Below are 20,244 nucleotides of genomic sequence, written 5' to 3' on the forward strand. Positions count from 1 at the left end.
ATATATATATATATATATATATATATATATATATATATATATATATATATATATATATATATATATATATATATATATATATATATATATATATATATATATATATATATATATATATATATATATATATATACTAAATAAATGGTCTTATTCAGAGAAATGAGAAAACTGAGCTTTCAGGAAGTGGTTTTTAATGCTAGCTAAGAACTGTCTTGTTTCACAGAGTTAAATTTTAGAAATAGTAAAAATCAGATCAAATTATAGGATTTGTTACGATATTACCGCCACATTAGGTAGTGGAAATCACAGGGAAGGTTGGAAGAATTTTGCTTTACGATGTAAGGGAATTCTTATTAGATGAAGTGGAAACTTTTCTTTTTCCATTAAACTTTTTAGATCTTCGTGAGGTTTTCACCAATGACATTAAAAAACCTCGAACACATTTTCCGAAAACAGCTAAGTTTTATCCGAATTATTGCGAAAATTGCCTGAATACATTTATTTCAGTTGAAGTGTGATTATATACCGAAACGAAGAGGAAGAAACTTCTGAAAGAGATTCACAATGCTAATCGTGAAGCATTCTATTTAATACAACCATGTGTTTATGATTCCAAAAAGGGAAAGTCTGTAGCACGTGACAAATCCAAGTTTGACAAGACCATCAGAAACAAAGTTCGAATGAGCACTTTACGAATTATGTAAGAAACGAGTGAAAGAATTATAGGCGGTCTCGAGGTCGAAAATCATTTGTCGTGCATTTTCATCCGTTACTTCCTCACTTGCGCTCATATTTTTCAGCTTATCGTGCCTGCAGATAATGAATTTCATTGTAAAGCACTTTTCAACACTTCATAACTTGACAAATGCCTTCCGAATCACTCGCAATTTAAGACTTGAGTAATTTCTCAATTTTTTTAGATTTAGCAAAATCCTGACTTAACATCACCACGACCACCAGGAATGATTAAGCAGTGATATATATCAATTGAAAATACTTGTGGCAAGTCTACCTTAGAAATTTCTGAAATAATATTACCAAGGCTATTCAAACCCGCCTTTTCAAAGTCATTCCTCAGCAGTTAAACTTCCTAAGTACTTATCTTACAATTTTTCTAAAGTACTTACTTTATTTTACAATAACTACTTGGTAGTGGGTCTGAAACTTAGTTACTCATTTGTAATACAAATTTTCTTAATTCGCTTAAAACTTCTGGAACACGCCTTACGGTCATAAATATTTTAATGTAATTTGGCGTAAATGTTCATCAATGAAGACAATTCCTTACCAGTGTTCCACCTTGAGCTTAGCATCGAAATTATCCGGCAATGTAATCATTGAACTTATGGAAACGTTCAGTTCATTCAATGTTGGAAATAGCTCATCAACGGCTCGAACGTTCAACTTTAGCTGATCCAAGAAAGTGATGAACATTTCTACAATTTCCGCGATACATTTCAATGTATTGCCTTTATCATCTTTTACAGTAATTGGTCGATCTTCACGAATTCTTTCCAACGCTGCTGGACACTCCACGCGGTATTTCTTCACGAATTCATCGATATCGCACTGTACCAATCTCAGTGCTACCTTTAAATTAAGATTTTATTGAAATATCAAGTCACTGAAATGATAAGCCCTAGAACTAATGAGACAATCTCACTGTTCACATTTTCAATCTTTCCTTTGATTTAAATTTATGAATATGAATAATCTGTTTAGCTTATAATATTCCCTTTTTTTGAATTTATAATAGATCTTCCTGATAACTATTACATCCAACATTGCTCATATAATCCATGTAAAACGTGTATGCATTTTAGATCTGTCTCCTACATCACAATGCACTGCCTATACCGTACATCACTTAGCACCTGATATAGCGGCTAACAAATCTGAGTTACATGGGAAAAATTAGAATGAGGTGTTTTGAATTAATATAGAAAAAATAAAAAAATAAAGAAAGAAAAGCTCATGAAGCTTAAACATCCAACTTTAGCTGATTCAAGAAAGCGGTGAAATTGCTACAATCTCCGCAATGAATTTCAATGTATTGCCTTTATCATCCTTTACAGTAATTGGCCGATCTTCACGGATTCTTTCCAACGACAGATTATTCATATTTTCCAAATTTAAATCAAAGAAAAGAACGAATATGTGAAGAGTGAAATTATCGTAATACTAGGGCTCATTAAAAAACATGAATTATAGTTCCATCGAACCGATATCTAAATAGATGAACAAATTATCAAATATCCGACATGTCAAGAGTGGCAATGAGCAATGAATAAAATGTGGAATATAATTCAAGTCAGAATTACACCTAAATTGACACAATTTGATTCAACTTCCGAAATGTTGATTTTAATTCTCAAATGTCTGAAGCATAGTTTTGAGCACCACACAGAATAGTGAATAAAATTATAACATATCTGGATGGAATCTATCAAAATTTTCGAATTTTAACTCACATCTTAATTAATTCAACCAACCTTATACTGCACCAAAAGCTTCGAACATTCCGCAGTATATTCCTTAGCAGCAATACAGTCACGGCTAAAGACCTTTTCTAAACATTCCAAGGCATTTAAGACAGCGTATAATTCGCTCATATTGTCGACCCGTTCACGTTCTACGCTATTCTCATACAAACGGACCTCCTGAAGTAACTCCGGATTCGCGACACCGCCATTACCACTACTGCTAGCACCCAACATCCGTTGCACCTAAAATAATGGGATATTATTGAAAATATTATGTCATTTGATTTGAAATGAGAACAGTTCTGGAAGGTTTAAAAATACTTCTGGAAAAATTTTGTTTGCTTTAACGTAATGAGTGATCTTGAATGGTTTTTATTAGGACTTCGAAGTAAGCCTTCGAATTCCGTATAAATAAGCCTAATTTCCGGACTTTCCAAAAATAAGAAAAAAGATAAATGAGTAGGGGTGGAGAATTAACGAAATTTTTGGCAAACGAAAAATGTAAAATAACCAACATGGAAATGTCACAAACGAAATAACAGAAACACAAAGAAAGCAATTAAATGAAATACAAGATCGATCTTTACACAAAGCAATTAAGCTGAAAACTGGACTAATGTAACTTCCCCGGACTATTCCCAAGGAGATCCCAATACCATTCGACCATAAAAACAAAAGATATATTAGCAGAATTTTGTCTAACAATAATCTTGAGATACTTCAGTTTCACACTAGCCATGTATTTTACTATAAATTCTGCGAACACAACGCATCCCACAGGTTGTTTTGGAGATTACCCGGGAAGGACAGGATGTTCCAAGAATTCCCTTGGAGGTGTTTTGCAGGTTACATTAAAAATAATGCTACCAAGTGTGAGGGATTTATTCCCGATATGTCGGAGGAAATAGTAAATCGTGTAAATTTCTGATGTTAGCTTAGATGATTCATATGATTGCGTAATGTATTTCCTCTAACACGTCGGGATATAATCATATAGATCTTTTAGCTCTACGTATACTGGCGTTTTATCATGTAGTTGTATAAATTTCACTAAGGAATCAGGAAATCACACGATTTACTGGCAATATTCAATATATATAATGGTGCTATTAACGCAATTTCCACTTGCCACTTCAATTATATAGTGTTACTGACGTAAATAGAGATGTCCCATATTATAGATGTATTCATGCTGCATTCAGGGCAAGGATTGGATTCATGTGAAGTTACGAACAGTCGAGTTATGCCAAAACATTTTAGCTTTTTCTCTTGCCATGTAGTCGCTTCCGTTGAGCTTGATGAATTTTAAGCAGTGTTAACCATTTGATTTCAGTCTCTTCGCAGGTCTCAAGTTCGTTATATGGTACTTAGTGATTACTCAAACATTGATTTCCGGATTTTGAATTGGAATTTTTATGAAATGAGAAAATGCCCCCCAATGGATTTTGCTAAATTTTATTGATCGTGCTCAGACTTATTCATTTATTGCGTAGCTGTTTGTAATGATATCTGTTGACTGACTGATTAATCACAGGTGCATTAAATATTTCACTGCTTATTAAAGTCACTTTTCAGACAATTGAGTTCTTTTTTAACAGGTAATGACCCTTGTACGTAGTTCTATTATTGTGCAGTCCAAGTCAACACCATATATTGTACGTCATGCAGTTCTTTTATCTGCAAAACATCACAATGAATATTGCTGGCAAAAGCAACGAATCGGTCAACGAGAAATTGTTGGACCATCAAGCGGTGGATATGTGAGTTTTCAAATCTGGAGCGCTGAATTTAAATCACTACTACTTTTCGTGTTCAGTTTAATTTTTAAAATCGTAATTTTGTCGTCCGTTTTTTGTTCAGATTGATTCCGACAATATTTGAGAAAAAAATGATTGATTTTATTTTTTGCCAAGCTTTTCCATTTTTTCTTATGGCTTATTTTCTGTTTCATAAAGCGTAGCAACTCTCTCTCATTTTCATCAGATCATTCGCATAGTTTATTTGTCTTTTTCTTCCAGCATTTCATTGACTCAACAGATCGTCCGTATCCACCATTGAGATTCCGAGCCGATGATGAAATCATCAAACCGATTCGTGAAAAGGAAAAAGGTGACTGGAAAAAGTTGACAATGGAAGAGAAGAAACTGTTGTATAGATATTCGTTCCGACGAACACAAGCTGAGTTGTTGGGCTGGAATGTGTACTGGAAAATGTATCTCGCCTATGCATTGATCTGGTCATCAATTGGTCTTGGAGTAGTAGGCCTGCTTAGACATTTCAGTATGTTTTCTAATAATCTTTACGCTATATTTTTATAACTTATGACTCATTAATCGCAAGTCTCTTGAGCATCAAGACTATAAATTAAAAAATTGAATTATACTGACTCTTTCACCACAAAGGTTTAATTGCAATAGATTATTCAGCAAAAATTGCAATAGATTATTAATGATGCTTACATCCTCTTTTATACTGTTGTGTCTATTTTGCTCATTTTCTATAACAAAATGATCATGCATTAAAACATCTTTCCTAGGGAGTTTAATTTCAAATTCGAGCCTTTTACTTCCTGCAGTCAAACTTTACTGTTTTCCGTGAATTGGCAGTCGATATGTAGCGTTTCCATTTTTTAGACTTTTTTCTCTTTTTTTTCCAATCATCTTTTCAGGTTATCCCCCGCAGGTACCCACATTGAGCGATGAATGGAAGCATGCAGCAATGCAAAAGATACTAATATTGGAAAAACCACTTCCTGAAGGCGCAGCAACGTTGTACGACTACGAAAACGACCGCTGGAAGGATTGATCGGATAGAAGGCTACGAAAATTTTTTAGTGTTTTTAAATACATGCAAGATTTTTGTCGTTGAAATTTTTTTATTCCTTGCATTGGGAATGCAAATTTCGGATTTGGGATTTGTATTCCTAAGACAGGAATGATTGTATTTATTAATCCATCTCTTTTTATTGCACGAAAAACTCGAGGATTAATTATTAAAATGTTAGTTGTAATAGATTTTTGTATTTGTGCCGTACGAACAGAATAAAATTCATATTATCAATGGCGATATTTCAGGCCTGTTGTTTTGAAACAAATAATTGTAATGTATCTCTGGAAGATTTAGTTTGAGTTTGACGTTAAACTAAACCGAAATTTACTAAATTTTCTGAAATTTGCTGTCATTATTACTACTCGAGGTTTTCTAAAAAAAAGGGAAAAGTCGGTACTTTTCTCACTACGAGGGTTAGAACAAAAGAATGAACGAATCAAGGATAAGGTTCTCTGAAAGCGGATGCTGAAAAAAGATCGCTGAATTCCATGAAAGCATATAAAGCAAATTGAGAGTGTGATGTAGTAAATCGGTTGATAGTGTTATGTTTATTACGGAAGGATTACTTCCTTTGTTGTGAGAAATAGAGGACTTGAACATTGGGTCAGCTCGAGTTCGCACGATTTTCAATTGTAGATTGAGGATGTAGTGAACAAGGAATTTAAACTTACAGTAAGCGAGATTCATGGAATTGACGATCACCTGGGCTTTGGCATCTATTATAGCAGTCGATAATCTATCACGGTATAAATTTTATTAGTCTTCGAACCTTACTAAATCGTGGATTATTGGCGCCAACGGAACGTCTTGCTTGTAACCTAAAGTTGATGTACGTTCTTTAGTCATGTGCATTCCTTCTTGATTGTGGTATTTTTCCCAGTTTATGAAGTGAATAACTGCATATTTCATTCAGGGATGAAGGATGGTTTATTCAGTGACTCGTTAGTTACATGGAAATGGAAGGCTCGTCATCGTTCATGGCAACGAGAAGCGCAAGCCTGGGCATGTAGCAGGGCGGTAGTTCTTATCGACCCGCTGGTAACAGTAAAGAAGAGAACTGATAAAGAGAAAACACCAGAAGTTAAACAGTCGGAACTTCCCGAATTTGCTGATCCCTTAGGTTTGTCTGTGCTAAAATTAATTCACTCCTACTATTAAGCGTTTAGGAGTTAGATCACTAAACAGAAATTTTCAATAATTCCTTACATTAGGTAGCGTTGGAAGATATATTTAAGTTTTGATGTCAACTGATCTTATTTAGGTTGCACTATCACTATAGAATAATTCTTAGTTTTATTATTAAACATTCTAAGACGGCATTGTCTCTGGTAATACCAATCTAATATTTTGGTTTCAGGTGCTGTTATGGAGGATCGCAAAAACAACGCAGTTTTTACATCAAAAGACTTACCAATCATCTCAAAACGGAAAGAAGAACCGAAATTAGCTAATACTTTGGTTAGCAAAGAAGATGAAATAATTACTGAAAAGGTAGCGCTTGTAATATAATCTATTCCCAAATGACGATAAGTATCAAAGCACCGTTTAATTGGATATGTTTGCTTGAAAAGTTGTACTTCGTTAAACAGCAATTGTTAAGTAGGATAAAGTATATGAATTACTGAAATGACTGATTTTCCTTTTTGAATTTCTCTACTTCCAGGAACTACCTGGTTTTATACCTTGGTCATCGAAAAAGCAGGATATATTAAAATCTTTTTCGGATACGGAAGACTCAAAGATTTCATATTTACACTGTGTTCCAGACTTGAAAAAAAGTGATTTATCATTTGTTAAACGTGCGGCGCAAAGGTTTTTTTTATTACCATTTTTTCAGTTTTCTTTTTTTTTCTCTACAGGACAAATCGAACAAATCGACAAATCTTTAAGACAAATTGATAAACATTTCAAATTTCTTGTAATCAGCAAAATTCACTTGTACATCCACCACGTCAAGAAAGAGAAACTGTTATAGGGATCTGTTCTCTTTTATTAAAAACTAAGTTCTGTTTTTCTGTTGACAACTCCTCTGTTGGATGTTTTTTCTTTTTTTTCAAATGTACAAAAAAATATTTCTAGTTGTCTTATATCTAAAGCATATACCGTAATTTACTGATAAGTGTAAATTAGTGTGAGACATAATACTGCATTGTTCTCAGTTCCTTTTCAATTTATTGATGAAGTCAATTGGATTGAAATAATGAAAATCGAAAACTTCCATAGATTCTGGCAGCTAAAAGTCTTTTAATAGTAAAGATAGTAAATTTAGTATAAATTCCCAAGGTGATTTAAATACATCTACAAATCAGAAAATTTGAGATTGGAAGAACTGGAGGACGTGTCAGGACGGAAAAAATTAGCTGAACAGTCACAGGAAGAAAATCTGATTAAGATCAACGAATTACGCAAAAATTTGGAAATAGCTTGGGCCAAAGAGAAGAAAATTGAATCTGTTAATGTTTGTTTTGTTTTACTTTGTTCCACCTTTACTTTTTAATTCCGAAGTTCTCTTTATACTTTCATCGAGCATCTCGTATCAACACCTTGTAGAAGGAGTTAAAACTATACTTTTTGCAGATAGCAGTAGAAGTTGCAAATATTCTTGGATTTGCTTCAGCAACTAATATCTATCCACGTCAATTCGTCCTCGTAACAGATGTTTTGGACGAGTTTGGATTTCTAGTTTATGATCGCTTATATACCAAAGCAAACAGTGAACGTGCCGAAGCGGGTTTAAATCGATTGCCAGACAATTTTGCAGTAGATGACGTACCGAAGCAAACACGTGATGTTGCAAGAAACTGGTTTTGTAAAATTGGTGATATTACTGAATTCCTACCACGCTTTTACGGTTAGCTATTTGTAATTAACATTTCGGACACTGAATTCAGTCTTAAAGTGTTCAAGCATATGGATCAGTTCCATTTTCTTTACTTAAATTTTAGAAAATTCCTGATATCTTAGCCCATACTTCAGTATATTTGGTATCCCTATTACAAATTGCTTCTTTTATCATTCCTTTCATTAGCTATTAGTTTATGTAAAAAAGGCCTATTGCAGTGGAAACTGCTCTTATCGGTTGTATCCGTTTTCTCGATGCGGAATCGCTGTCGGTAAATTTGTTACGTCTCGCAAAAATTCCGGTTTCGCTACCGAATCCCCTGGTTTCATGTTACGCTCGCGTTTATCTGTGTCGTGTTGCCATACGGCTTACTCCAAATGATCGTGCACCGCATTGGAGATGTTTCAACGACTGGATCAATACAGTTCCGATTCAACCGGTTTTCTTTTTTTGAAGTAGAAATGAAATATGTCGTTCTGAGGAATTACTTTTAAGTCTGCCTATTATACCCCGGGAGCATGTCGGTTTTCTCAGTTCCTAGGGCATTTCAAAATGGAAGTTTTTGCATATTACTAACCAGAAATTTGCTTATGATTTCTAAATTAATTAGTGCTCTGAGGGATTACTTTCGAATCTGCCTGTTATATGTCGAAAACATGTCGGTTTTCTCAGCCCCTATAACACTTTAATAATTTTTCTTTTTTTCTGAGAAATTTTTCTGAGAATTCTCTGAGATCTATTAAATATTTTGAACTGTCGTTCATTTTGCATTATTATCTAGAAATGAAGTCCTCGAATCAAACCTAAAATAAAGTCTGAATTAGCACTTTGCATTCACTTCTTTCATCTAATTTTGGAATAAGTAATAATAATGTCAAGTAGCTATCCAAGGGTCAAGTAGTCAGATTGTCCATGGCAAATAAGTAATCAGGCAATTAAATAAGTGGTAATTAATAAACAATCATGACTACCTCACAGTGAATCTTCGGATTAATTGTTCAAATCTGAGCTTGTTTTTCTGGTGAATAGAAACCAATTATATGGTTATAATTTTTTTATTTTTAATAATTTATACAACCTTAACTTGCCAGAAGAAATCACTTCTTCGTCAATGCTGTCACCATTATTCATTTTAGATGCCAGCACTAATGCCAGCCCTAGAATGGATCATTCAGTGCGTGGCGTATAATGCTGAAACATACGACGAGTTAGGGATCATTTGGAGTCTATGCGCAGATAAGGAAAGACGATCCACATTTTTACTTCCCTTCTTGCTTGCAGTACCTTCTGGTTATCTCTCGCAACACGCTTTAGATGCTTGTAAACTGGTTGGTGAACTTAGTAGTTAATATTTTTGCTTTTAAATGTGAGTAGTGAGCTGTGCAACACCAAAAATGGCAGCTGTTAATGTTTTCATTTATCTAAAAGTTACCAGGAATTGTCAAGTGTTCTAAGCAACATATATTCATTTTTTCTTTGTCTCTTTTTCCACTCATTCCTAGTGTTGTCCTTACTTAATCTCAGATTTCTGACAGACTTCCTACCTGTTTCTTCAAGTGACAAGATTAAACAATAAGAGATATCTAAAAGGTATTTTTATACTTCTCCTAATGCTGTTGAACAAATGATTTGTAATGAGTTTTTAAAAGTATTGTTGAGCTTTAAAAAATGACTTCTGAAGACTTTTTTATAATTTTCAAGACTTTTTTTTTTGATTCAGTTTTCCCGGAATCATTAGAGCTTTTCTACTAACAGTATATTCAATGAATGTATTGGGATGAATGGTTTAATGGTTGCTTCATCAACACGAAAGTTTATGCCGAAGATCCAGAAATAATAAACCCTGCTTTTTGGGTCATGCTACAATCAAAGTTAAGTGCTGGTACAGTGCAGCTGGTACAGCTGATAGAGATATTCATCGTTTTTCATGTTGGTAGTTTCAGGTAGTTGCTGATGAGAACGTAAATTGCATGGAACTTTGTGTTCTTGGTAGAAGACTGATGGAAAATAATATCAGAGACGAGCTAAGACGAGTCATTTTGAAGAATTGTTGGCAAAAAGTTATGTATGTTTTCCATGGTGTTGATGTATTGTGAATTCGTTTCAATTTTATCCGATTCATCGAAAATTACAAAAAAAAAAGCTTCAGAAGACTGAAATTTCGATTCCTAACTCTCTCTTGAAAATAACATATTTTTAACAAGTGTACGTCTATACATGATTTCATTTAGCCACCTTATAAGGATGCGAGATTTTATTGAGTGCACAGTTGTGTGGATTGAATTTGCGACTCGGTATTTTACTTTGAATGAGATTGATGTTATGCTGGAAATAATCATAAAACGAATTACACCTGAAAAGGTTTGCTTCGAACCATTTCTGTGTAAGTCAGTGTTAGATCATAAGAATTATCCTATTCATTTCGGTCTCCGTATATTTTTTGTCTAGTCTGCATGCAAAATGGATTGTCTTTTAGCTATTAGTCAAATTGTATAAGAATGCGCGATTTTATTGAGTGCACAGTTATGTGGATTGAATTTGTGACTCGGTATTTTACTTTGAATGCGATTGATGTTATGCTTCAAAGAAAGGCGAAAATTTTTGCAGAAATACGAAGCTTTCATGGATGAACTGTTGTGTATTTTGGAAAAAATTACGCACTGGATTGATGAGGTGAAAGATTTAGTTGTATTGCATCACTTTCAAAAATTAGTGAATTTATTCCGTGGTGCGCAACAGCGCGGTGATTGCGCTGTCATTGTGTTATCTTCTTTCATACGCTCCTGTGAGTTAGCATCAATCAATGATTTCCAGCTTGCAAATCAAGTTAGTTATTATCTGAAATAATCACGAGTTAAAATACAACGAAAATTGAAAATCAACAAATGTAAGAGTTATTATAGTGTTAGGTTTCATTTACTCATCTATAAGTTTAATTTTTCGCAAAAAATTGAGCACATCTTTGTGTTGAGTTTCATTTTGCAACTTTTCAATTTAAAATTTGAATTTGATCGAATTAAAGTCACTCAAAAAATTCAGTTGTTACTTATTTGGTCAAATATTCACGAATTTTGGAGTCTTTTAGATACTTGATATTTGCCAGATGCTTCATGATTCTTTAAGTGCCCTTTCAACAGACGAAGAAAAACAGCGTGCTAGCTTTTACATCATCCGTGCTTTGGATCGATTCAAGCTAGAAGCAGATCCAGAACGGGCACTTGATTTTTTTGTCGATGCACGTGCTGCTTTATCGAATCTGGATAGCGTCATTGCTGTATGTCGGATTTCCGTGTTAAGTAGAGCAGAACTTAATTCTTCCATCAGGAACCCTTCGTTTTAAAAATTCATGATGATTCTCGACAAGTTTTCGTCTTCCACTGGAAGTTGAACGCCTTCAATTACTGACTTTAAACTTAAGTTATGATTTCGGATGTGACCGTAGTCATTTTAGAGTCAGATTTCCATTATCTTTCCAGTAATTTTTTTGTAATTCTGTAATTAAATAAATTTTAGTATCTTGCCACAAAAGTATGCTGTCTTGGTTTGCATGTAGTTCGTCAGGAAAAGATTTCTCATGCGGGTGAAACATTTCTACGAGGTTGTATAGCATATGCCTTTATTACAACAGCATCATTATCTAGTTCAGCAACCAAAATTGAAGTGTACATCCAAGCTGGAATGTTAAGCTTGACCAGCAATTCACTTCCACAAGTTAGTTCTTTTTTTCTAATGTGAATTCGAATATCACTCATTTTTGATGAAGATGGTTTGAAATAAGTAAATGTCGTTCGTTCTTTAGAATTATTAACATTTGAATAGTTTTTATTGTAATATTTATTGTAAAATTCGACGAGTTTGGTAAAATTTCTTCTTGCGATACTTTCTTGTGCATATAATATGAACTTTTGTCTTCAATACATTGTTTTTAAAAGAGTGCTACTTCTTATCTTGAAAATGTTAAGTGTTTTTGTAGGCAGATGCGATCTTGAAGTGTTCGATCGAAGTGCTGGCAGTGGCTCATGACCTTAAGGTATCAGTTTACCGCTCCCTCTGTTCCTCGTTCCTTGCGTTTTTGGTATTAGTTCCTGATCCTCCGAACAAGAATCCTTTGTACATGTTTAACGCATTTTTGAACGCTATTGCCAGGTATGTCTCCAATTTCATCATCAGAAACAGTCCGGAATTATTGCAGGGAATTTACTGATGAACTTTTGGAATTTTGCATTTCATAAGATTAGTTTTTATGAAAGTTTATTATTGAATTTTGTGGTTACCAATTTATTAACAGATTTTAAAATTCTCAAGGTATCCTTGGCGAAAGGAATCGTTGGAGCACGGGCATGTTTTATTAGAATGTATTTGTTATCTCTCAGTAATGAATCAAGCGGAATTACCGTATCATGTAGCATATGGTGGCGTGCAATCAAATGACAGTTTGTATAGTGGTACTAAAGAATTCATGGAAATAATTGAGGAAAAAAATGAAGTGGTGATGGGTCGACTGGAAGATATCTACAAGCAGGATAGAGATAAACTTTCATTGTTAGCTGTTGAAATCTTGGAAATAATCCTCAGTTTGGGCGATGTTGAAGCGGTAAATATAGGCATTTATTAAATTCTTCCTCGAAATTATATTGCTGTGCAAATTTCAAGGATTTGAAACAATCGAAGTTAGTTTTAGTTGGCTACTTTGGTTATCGAGCTTTATGGTGATTGTGTTGCAATATCGAAATTGCGGGAGCGGCGCGAATTGATTTTAAGGAAAATTCAACAGTTTGCAAGAAAGAACGCAGAACTGGAAAGGGTGTATGAACAGTTGTATAATTTGGAATATTCTGTCTATAACAAAAAGAAATGAAAGGATTCACAAAGTTTGCATCCCTGTTTGTTATATATACATTGTGTGTACAACCCGGCAGCACCTTAAACGCAACCAGACATTTGATATAAGGTGGCGTTACAAGCTTTTGTTAAGCCCTTTTCTTTATTGAATCCTAAATCTTATTCTAAAGGACATTTTAACATTAATGTTTAAATTGGCTTCCTGCTGATTGAGTTGTTAACTATGCAGTTTTTCTCTGAGCCTTCTCGCTTTAGTTTATATTAAAATTCGATATTTCCTAGAAATAAATCCGGCTAACATAATTATTTCTTCCAGTTCGTTGATCCTGTTTACTATTTTTCTACCATGTAAATTTGTAGGTTTTTTTCTTTTCTTCTCCGTCGATTTTGGGTTAGCAAATAGTAGCTTGGTAGCTTGATTTGTTCGAAACATCTGACAATATTCTACATCTTTAAGCTTTTTAAGCTAGGGTAGTACTAACTTACATTTTTATATTAAGGAAAAAATTATCCTTTTATTGGTATAACCTAAATTAAGTTTCTGTATGATACGATGTTCTCTGGTGTAACGATGTAAATAAGTCAAATTTCCATCCGTAGCATTAGTCTTCCAATTCCTTAAAATTGCAATATTTTCGCCTTTTATCATTTTATTTGTTCGGTTGTTAAAATTTGTGATAAATTTTTTAATGATGAAAGTGTATCTTGCATTTCATCCAGAAGAAGTTAATCTAGTGACAACTGCCAGAGTAATCATAATGAGCTTACTTTCCCCAATTAGGGTTCTATCAACTTTTGATATTATTGCTATAGCTGATGTAGAGAAGTATTTTAATGTCGTGGGAAATTGGAACTCAAGTGGAAGCATGATGTATCTATGATATGAATCAGGTTTCAGATTGCTGCTAGCAGTCCTGTAAATATTTCGGTATGGATGATTTCATACTTCCGGAAGATATCGATGAAGAAAGCATCGATAATATGGGTTTAGATGCTGCTGGGAGCAGAACGGTTTCTAGCGAAGATGATCAGGAGTTAGAGCCAAGGTCAGGGAATGTCCTTTCGGTTGGTCGTTGTGCCCAGGTTATGGGTGACACATTACAAAAGTATGAAGAAGTTAAGAAGCGCATTGCCGAAGTGGATCGATTAGCGATGCAGGTAAGGAGATTAAGCTAAACTATCTATCCTATAAAAGCTACTCTTCATTCTTTCTCAGGTAATCAATTGAAAGTATTGGTGGCGAAAGTTTCCGTTTTTTGTTGAACGAGGTAGAGGAAATATTGAAGATTCTGTCCCACAATTTTATCGAAGTTGAAGTTTTTTAATTATTAAAACGAATGGAATGAAAAGAGACTGATGTGTCTTTAAGCTTGAACGTATCTTTCTTTACTTTCCTTCATGAAGATGCTAAGATGAATGAATTGAACATTAATTTTTCCAAACTGTTTTTCTCCAGTTATCCTTCGGAGTACGTTTGCAAGCCGAGATGGATAAATGCGCCTCAGAGAGGAGGAATTTTCCATTACATATTGCTTTGAAGGTATTATCATTTCTTTCATTTGGTGTATTATAACATGAGCTTATTGTACTTCCATCTACTTCTACCCTTGTATACAATTGAACAAAGCTAACCTTATTATATATTGGTCTATTTTTTAGAGTTCAGCAGTAAAGTTTCAAATATTAACAAAAATTTGACAAAATCTTTAATCATAATATGAAATGTATAATTACAGGTATATTTAATTGCAATGTATAATCTTTATTGTAATTACCAATATATGTGGAAAATACATTCATATATATGTTTGTTGTGTGTGTTCATTGATCATATATACATTATTTTCCGTTGTTTCTTTTTTCCTCCAAATTATGAAACGCATACATTTCAGAGGCAAAAATTGAGTTCTGGAGCATCGCTACTAATAATTCAATTGCGGAACAGTTCACCATTTGAAATGATTGAGTGGCATTTAGCCCTGACTACTTCATCTTATCAGGCATCAACTAATGAGGCAAAAGGTTTGTTCACAGCAAATCCCTTTAAAAGTAGAAATGGGGATGATGTTGGCTACATCATTAGAAAATGAAATGGATGACGACGATGATGATAATGTTGACGATGATACTATTTATATTCTTTTGTAGATAAAATAATCACGAAAGTAATACCAATCAAACAACTTTCCCAACATTCCGAGTTCAATTACGAAGTAAGTATTTTAAAGTAAGATGTCAAGTTTAAATGTTATTCCAGGTCTTGTTATAATTGAAATGTTATTCCAGGTCTTGTTATAATTGAACTATCTATATAAGAAAGGGAAATTTGTTTTTCTTTTTTTTTGAAGCCGATTTCCCGGGAACTTTTCGGAAACATAACTTTAATTGGACCAAAGAGAATTTTTGGTATTTTAGATAGGGGGATTTTAAACTTTATTTATTTCGCATTTGATAGTATAGATTTCACATGTTATTGCACTCTATAAAAAACCTTCTCAAGAAGATTAATTCCCGAAGATTCTTTGAAATAACTTCATAGGTATATGTTGAGGCATAGTGTGCTTTTTGAAAATCCACAAAGAATTATCATTTCTTACACGATTGTACATGAAAGCTTGTCAGCAATTAGGAATAATGAAAAATATCCACGTTATTGCTGATTATTGTGTGCATAATGGATAGTATTCTTCATGCTTTACAGATATTTTGTACCCGTAATTTGCCAATGTCATTATTCTTCCGGATACATTTGTTTAAATGTATCCGTTTATCCGGAAACAGGGAACCTCGTGCTTTTCGAATTGCGCTTGAACCAATTTATTTAACTCACTGGGATACGATTAGTATAACTGCCGTACCAGAAAGTACGATTAGTCGATTGGTTCAGTATGCAAGAGTCGATGAGGTTAGTGCAAGTGACTGAGGATTAAGGTTTTTTATTTCAAAGCAATTTTTTTCGTTGGAAGACTCGGTGTTTCAAATGGAGAAGATTTAGAAGTCAGGGAATAAGACTAAGATAACCTTCAATATGCATAAAGTCTGGTAAATCTCCTTTTTGAGCTTCATTTTAGGAACAAAAAATTACACTGCCCGAAGCTTTAGTATATTTAATTTGTGATGAAAAACAAACGGAAACTACGCTTCTCAGTTGGATCATTAATACAGTTACGGATGAATGCGATAGTGTGAACTGTGTGATATTGGACGAGGAGAATGTCCGCTGGCCATTTGCAGTACAGGTCAAAAAAGGAGGGTTGAACTATGATGTAGTGTTAAGGATGAAGAATGCAAAAATGCGATGTACTTTGATTGATGAGTTGAAAATAAGGATTTTAGTAAGTTCACCTCTGTCTTATTAATTCTCATTGAAAAATCTACTCATTGCTTGACTGACAAAATGATCAATAGATTGAATGAATAATTAGCTGCTTCGAATAATTCTTTTACTGATAATTGCGTAATTGCGTAATCATTTTAATAGATAAAATTGTGAGAAACGTATCATATAGGAAGTAATTTTTTTTTCTTTTTGGAACAACGAAAGTTAGCCTACAAGGAATCATTCCAGATCCGAATGCGATATATTTGGAAAGAGTTGAAGGAAAAGGAAGACTGTGAATTACTTCTAGATAACAACTCACTAACTGCCTATTTCACATCTCTTGTTGCTAAATACAAACGTTGATAAGCTTGGTTGGTAACTGTTACTGTAGCTGTATATACGAATATTTCACTGTTTATTCCGGTAATTAAGACATGATGATAGCTATAACTCAAAGGACAGTGCTGACTCCTCTCTAATATGGCTTCTGTTGCTAGACGTTTAAAGTCTCCATTGCGAATAGTATAAATTTTTCCACCTATGTTTCACATTTCATAGGGAACTTATGCGACATATTGTTCGCCCAAATTCTCACATAACTCAATAAAACGTTATTATGAATATTAGCTATTTAGCATCATTATTCATTGACAAATTGTAGAGAAAGTCATGTGGAAGAATAAGTCTTATGCATGCATAATAATTCAAGAAAAATTTTTGACAAGTCTTTTAAATTTAATTTCAAAAAAATTCGGAATCCCTCTTTTTAAAGAAGATTCAAATTTTTGAACTAAAGTGTTAGAGAGAGTAGAAAGAAATTCTATGTGCGGAAAATTATACAACAAGGAGAATTGTCAAGCAGGTGCTCTGAATATACAGGTACTGGTGGTGGGACGCAATGATTTCATTGAGGATAATAGTCGTGATGCGGAAGTTTGATAATGGCGATGTCGCTCGGAAGTGATTTCAATTTTAAGCGTTGATCCGAAGTTAGGGAAGGTTTTGATTTGTATGTTGTACATGGGGTTCACTCTGAATATGGTGACATTCCTTGTGTTTCTGCTTCATATTATGAGATTTTATATTAAAATACAATTAGGCCTGCATTTATTTCATGTTTCGATGTGTTTTCTTGGAGGATTTAGATTTAATGTCTTTGGTTTACGTGTAAATTTTGCTAAAGTTGGGTAACTGGATACATTTTATATGTTGTTCAAAAGAATCAAATTTCGTTACAGGTATCTGTTTTTTCGGAAATGGTCCGTAAATTGAAGTTTCACGAGAAAAAATTGCTGAAAAAGGTTGACTTCATTTCTTGGGAACTTGATAATAACATTCATGAGGCGAAGATCTTACGAAAATATCACATCAAGAAACGCCAGCATTACTCGATGTACAATACGTTGGCAGCTAATGTTAGTTTATACACATATATTACAGTTGTATTCATCAAATAAGTCAAAAGGAATGAGAAATTTAATTCTTACGGATTCCTTTTATACCTTTCGCTACCGATAGGACAAAAGCATGACCCACTGCGGGATGTTATAAAAGGATAACAGCACTAAGATTGGATAGTTCAAGAGTTTTATATGCTTTGCTAAAATAGTTTGCATTATGAGTTAAAAGAACCTCCCTTGGATAGCCGTGGTGACGGTAACATAGCGGCAAATAAGTCATAATTGGGAAAAGTCGGATTGATGCAAACTAAAAAGTGAATGGGAGGAGTGCGAAGGGCAGCCGGGTACTCGTTGTCGCACTCTGGTATTCGTTGTCGGGTACTCCTTGTTGCATTCGTTTCATTTCAGAAAAGCTTGGATTGTATGGTTGTTAACAGATTGGCTGATCTATCACTAGTGACTTCTTGCTATAGTTTTGTTTGCAGATTCGAGAAATTGCACTGAAGTTAAAGGAATTACCACTGAATGATCCATTTCGTTTGAAAACGGTCCGAGAATTTTTGGAAAAATTGTATTCCGTCGGGCTGATACCGACTGCTGACACGTTAGAACGTGCTAGTAAAATTTCCGCTTCTTCGTTTTGTAGGCGACGGTTACCGGTATGTTATGATTTTTATTTCATCTCATTAAAAAAAGACCTATTTCTTTCAAAAAAAAGACCGCTGTATTTTTTCAAACGTTCTATGTGTTTCAAATGTTAACAGCACTTTAAATTTGTCCATTTGGAAAAATATCCTGTTTTGAGCTCTTTTGCCGTTATTACAGGTGGTGATGAAACGTTTAGAAATGGCAGAAACTGTACAAAATGCGAGCGAACTTGTGGAACAAGGCCACGTACGTGTTGGGATAGAATTAATAACTGATCCTGCATTTCTGGTTACTCGAAATTTGCAGGACTGTATTACATGGACAAAGGACTCAAAAATTCGGAAGCATATTCTCAACTATAATAATGAACGTGATGATTTTTTGTTGTAATAATTTTTTATCCTTTCATTTGATTCTAAGGAACTATTGGCTTTTTTCCTTCGAATTCTTAACCGATGTTTTAAACATTCTGATGAAAAGATGGTGGATTAATATGAAGTTTACCCAGTCATTTATTACTTAGCGGATTCGGTTGATGAGGCAACTGCATTCTAGACATATTCATGCATTAGCATCCTGAAAATTACCTTCTAAATGGAGATGGTAGACAAGATATTTATCTATCCTGTGACATTCTAACTCTCTAATTTTAGTTTACCTGATAGGTAACACGGTCATGAAAGGTTTGTTAGAAGTAATGTAAGTTAAAAATTAGTAAAATTAGTTTATGCACGTGGGATACGATATAATGAAACAGTTAGCGAGTTTATTGTCGTCAATTTGTTAATAATATAGAAGGACAAGTGAAATAGGTTCAAATATTTGAAAAATAGAAGAATTTAAATTGATAATAATGAGGAAAGACGAAGGAAGGTTTGATCTGGAAATCCTTTTATGACTCTTCGCTTGACTTGTACAGGGAGCATGTTTACATGATATTTGAGATTGTTTACATATATGAAAGCTGCATCAAGATCTTTGCAACCTTACAAATCGACATTTGCATAAATTAGTTTACAATAATGAAACCATGCAATACATCAACAGATGGGGAGATGAAAATTAGATAAATGACTGATCATTTTAGGTATAAAAAAGGTTTACTTTATTTTTTTTTTTTTTTTTCTATGATGTGATAAATCATCTAGGAAACACTCTATACAACAAAATACTTTGATTGTTTTAACATATTGTAATCTTCTCGGTTTTCCTGCTTTTTTACTATATACATTTACAGCCGAAACCAGATGTTATTCTATAACGAATACATCGTGTTCTTCTGTACTTGAGTTTTGGTAAGAGTCGACTTTTAATTTTTCCTTCTAAGAAAAAAATTTGCCTAGGATATCAATTGAATGAAAAAACACGTTTTAATGAAGCCGTATATGGCCTCGCTGCTAAGCTGTCGGTGATTCTGATCACCTGAGTATAGATGACTGATGTGAAAAAATTCCTTTCCTTTATTGAGTCATTTAGATTTGGAAGGTTTAGCCTTAAGATCAAGCAGAACTTTAATTAAAGGCTTACCTTGTGAAGACGTCGAATATACGTTGTGAGGACGCAGAGTAAAATTTATCGCTTTATTGATATAATACAGGGTTGATCAGGATTATTGAAGAATAACGAGTAGAAATCGCTTGACCGTGAGTCAAAAGCTGTTGTAAGAATACTATGGAAGAGCACTAGTCCAGACAAAACCTTTATACAAAAAAAGGTTAATATATATATATATAAAGAAGTAGGAGTGGTTTACATAAAACGTTAGAGGGTATTCATTTAGATACAAAGGAAACTAGTAAAAATGTGTATTTCCGTAGACAAAGATAACAAAGAAACGTATGGGAGATAATTTTGAGGAATGTGATTTGGTGAATAATG

The 20,244-nt window shown here is 33.8% G+C and overlaps 5 protein-coding genes across 5 annotated transcripts; 4 read left to right on the forward strand and 1 right to left on the reverse strand.

Moving 5' to 3' along the window:
* Nucleotides 1-689: 689 nt before the first annotated feature.
* On the reverse strand, nt 690-2,717 carry LOAG_05532 (VPS-28 protein; the record flags this gene model as incomplete). Its single annotated transcript, XM_003141069.1, has 3 exons — nt 690-810; nt 1,289-1,590; nt 2,493-2,717. The coding sequence occupies 3 exons, from the start codon at nt 2,715-2,717 to the stop codon at nt 690-692; spliced, it is 648 nt and encodes a 215-aa protein (XP_003141117.1).
* Nucleotides 2,718-4,079: 1,362 nt separating this feature from the next.
* On the forward strand, nt 4,080-5,531 carry LOAG_05533 (cytochrome c oxidase subunit IV). The gene is made up of 3 exons (XM_003141070.2): nt 4,080-4,243; nt 4,502-4,763; nt 5,152-5,531. Exons 1-3 carry the CDS (start codon nt 4,085-4,087, stop codon nt 5,286-5,288), a joined length of 558 nt encoding a protein of 185 aa, XP_003141118.1. The 5' UTR covers nt 4,080-4,084; the 3' UTR covers nt 5,289-5,531.
* A 689-nt stretch (nt 5,532-6,220) lies between these two features.
* Nucleotides 6,221-13,237, forward strand: LOAG_05534 (hypothetical protein). The gene is made up of 15 exons (XM_003141071.2): nt 6,221-6,432; nt 6,670-6,803; nt 6,976-7,124; nt 7,632-7,770; nt 7,890-8,163; nt 8,373-8,593; nt 9,291-9,482; nt 10,098-10,219; nt 10,386-10,515; nt 10,762-10,980; nt 11,240-11,428; nt 11,668-11,865; nt 12,128-12,300; nt 12,460-12,748; nt 12,836-13,237. Exons 1-15 carry the CDS (start codon nt 6,228-6,230, stop codon nt 13,010-13,012), a joined length of 2,811 nt encoding a protein of 936 aa, XP_003141119.1. The 5' UTR covers nt 6,221-6,227; the 3' UTR covers nt 13,013-13,237.
* A 651-nt stretch (nt 13,238-13,888) lies between these two features.
* Nucleotides 13,889-16,681, forward strand: LOAG_05535 (hypothetical protein; the record flags this gene model as incomplete). Its single annotated transcript, XM_003141072.2, has 7 exons — nt 13,889-14,154; nt 14,453-14,536; nt 14,889-15,018; nt 15,145-15,209; nt 15,698-15,901; nt 16,068-16,331; nt 16,565-16,681. The coding sequence occupies exons 1-7, from the start codon at nt 13,927-13,929 to the stop codon at nt 16,679-16,681; spliced, it is 1,092 nt and encodes a 363-aa protein (XP_003141120.1). The 5' UTR covers nt 13,889-13,926.
* An 868-nt stretch (nt 16,682-17,549) lies between these two features.
* On the forward strand, nt 17,550-18,945 carry LOAG_05536 (hypothetical protein). Its single transcript, XM_003141073.2, has 3 exons — nt 17,550-17,733; nt 18,204-18,377; nt 18,544-18,945. Exons 1-3 carry the CDS (start codon nt 17,575-17,577, stop codon nt 18,754-18,756), a joined length of 546 nt encoding a protein of 181 aa, XP_003141121.1. The 5' UTR covers nt 17,550-17,574; the 3' UTR covers nt 18,757-18,945.
* Nucleotides 18,946-20,244: the final 1,299 nt, after the last annotated feature.

This window comes from Loa loa, assembly GCF_000183805.2.
Source record: "Loa loa unplaced genomic scaffold supercont3.118, whole genome shotgun sequence".
NCBI lineage: Eukaryota > Metazoa > Nematoda > Chromadorea > Rhabditida > Onchocercidae > Loa > Loa loa.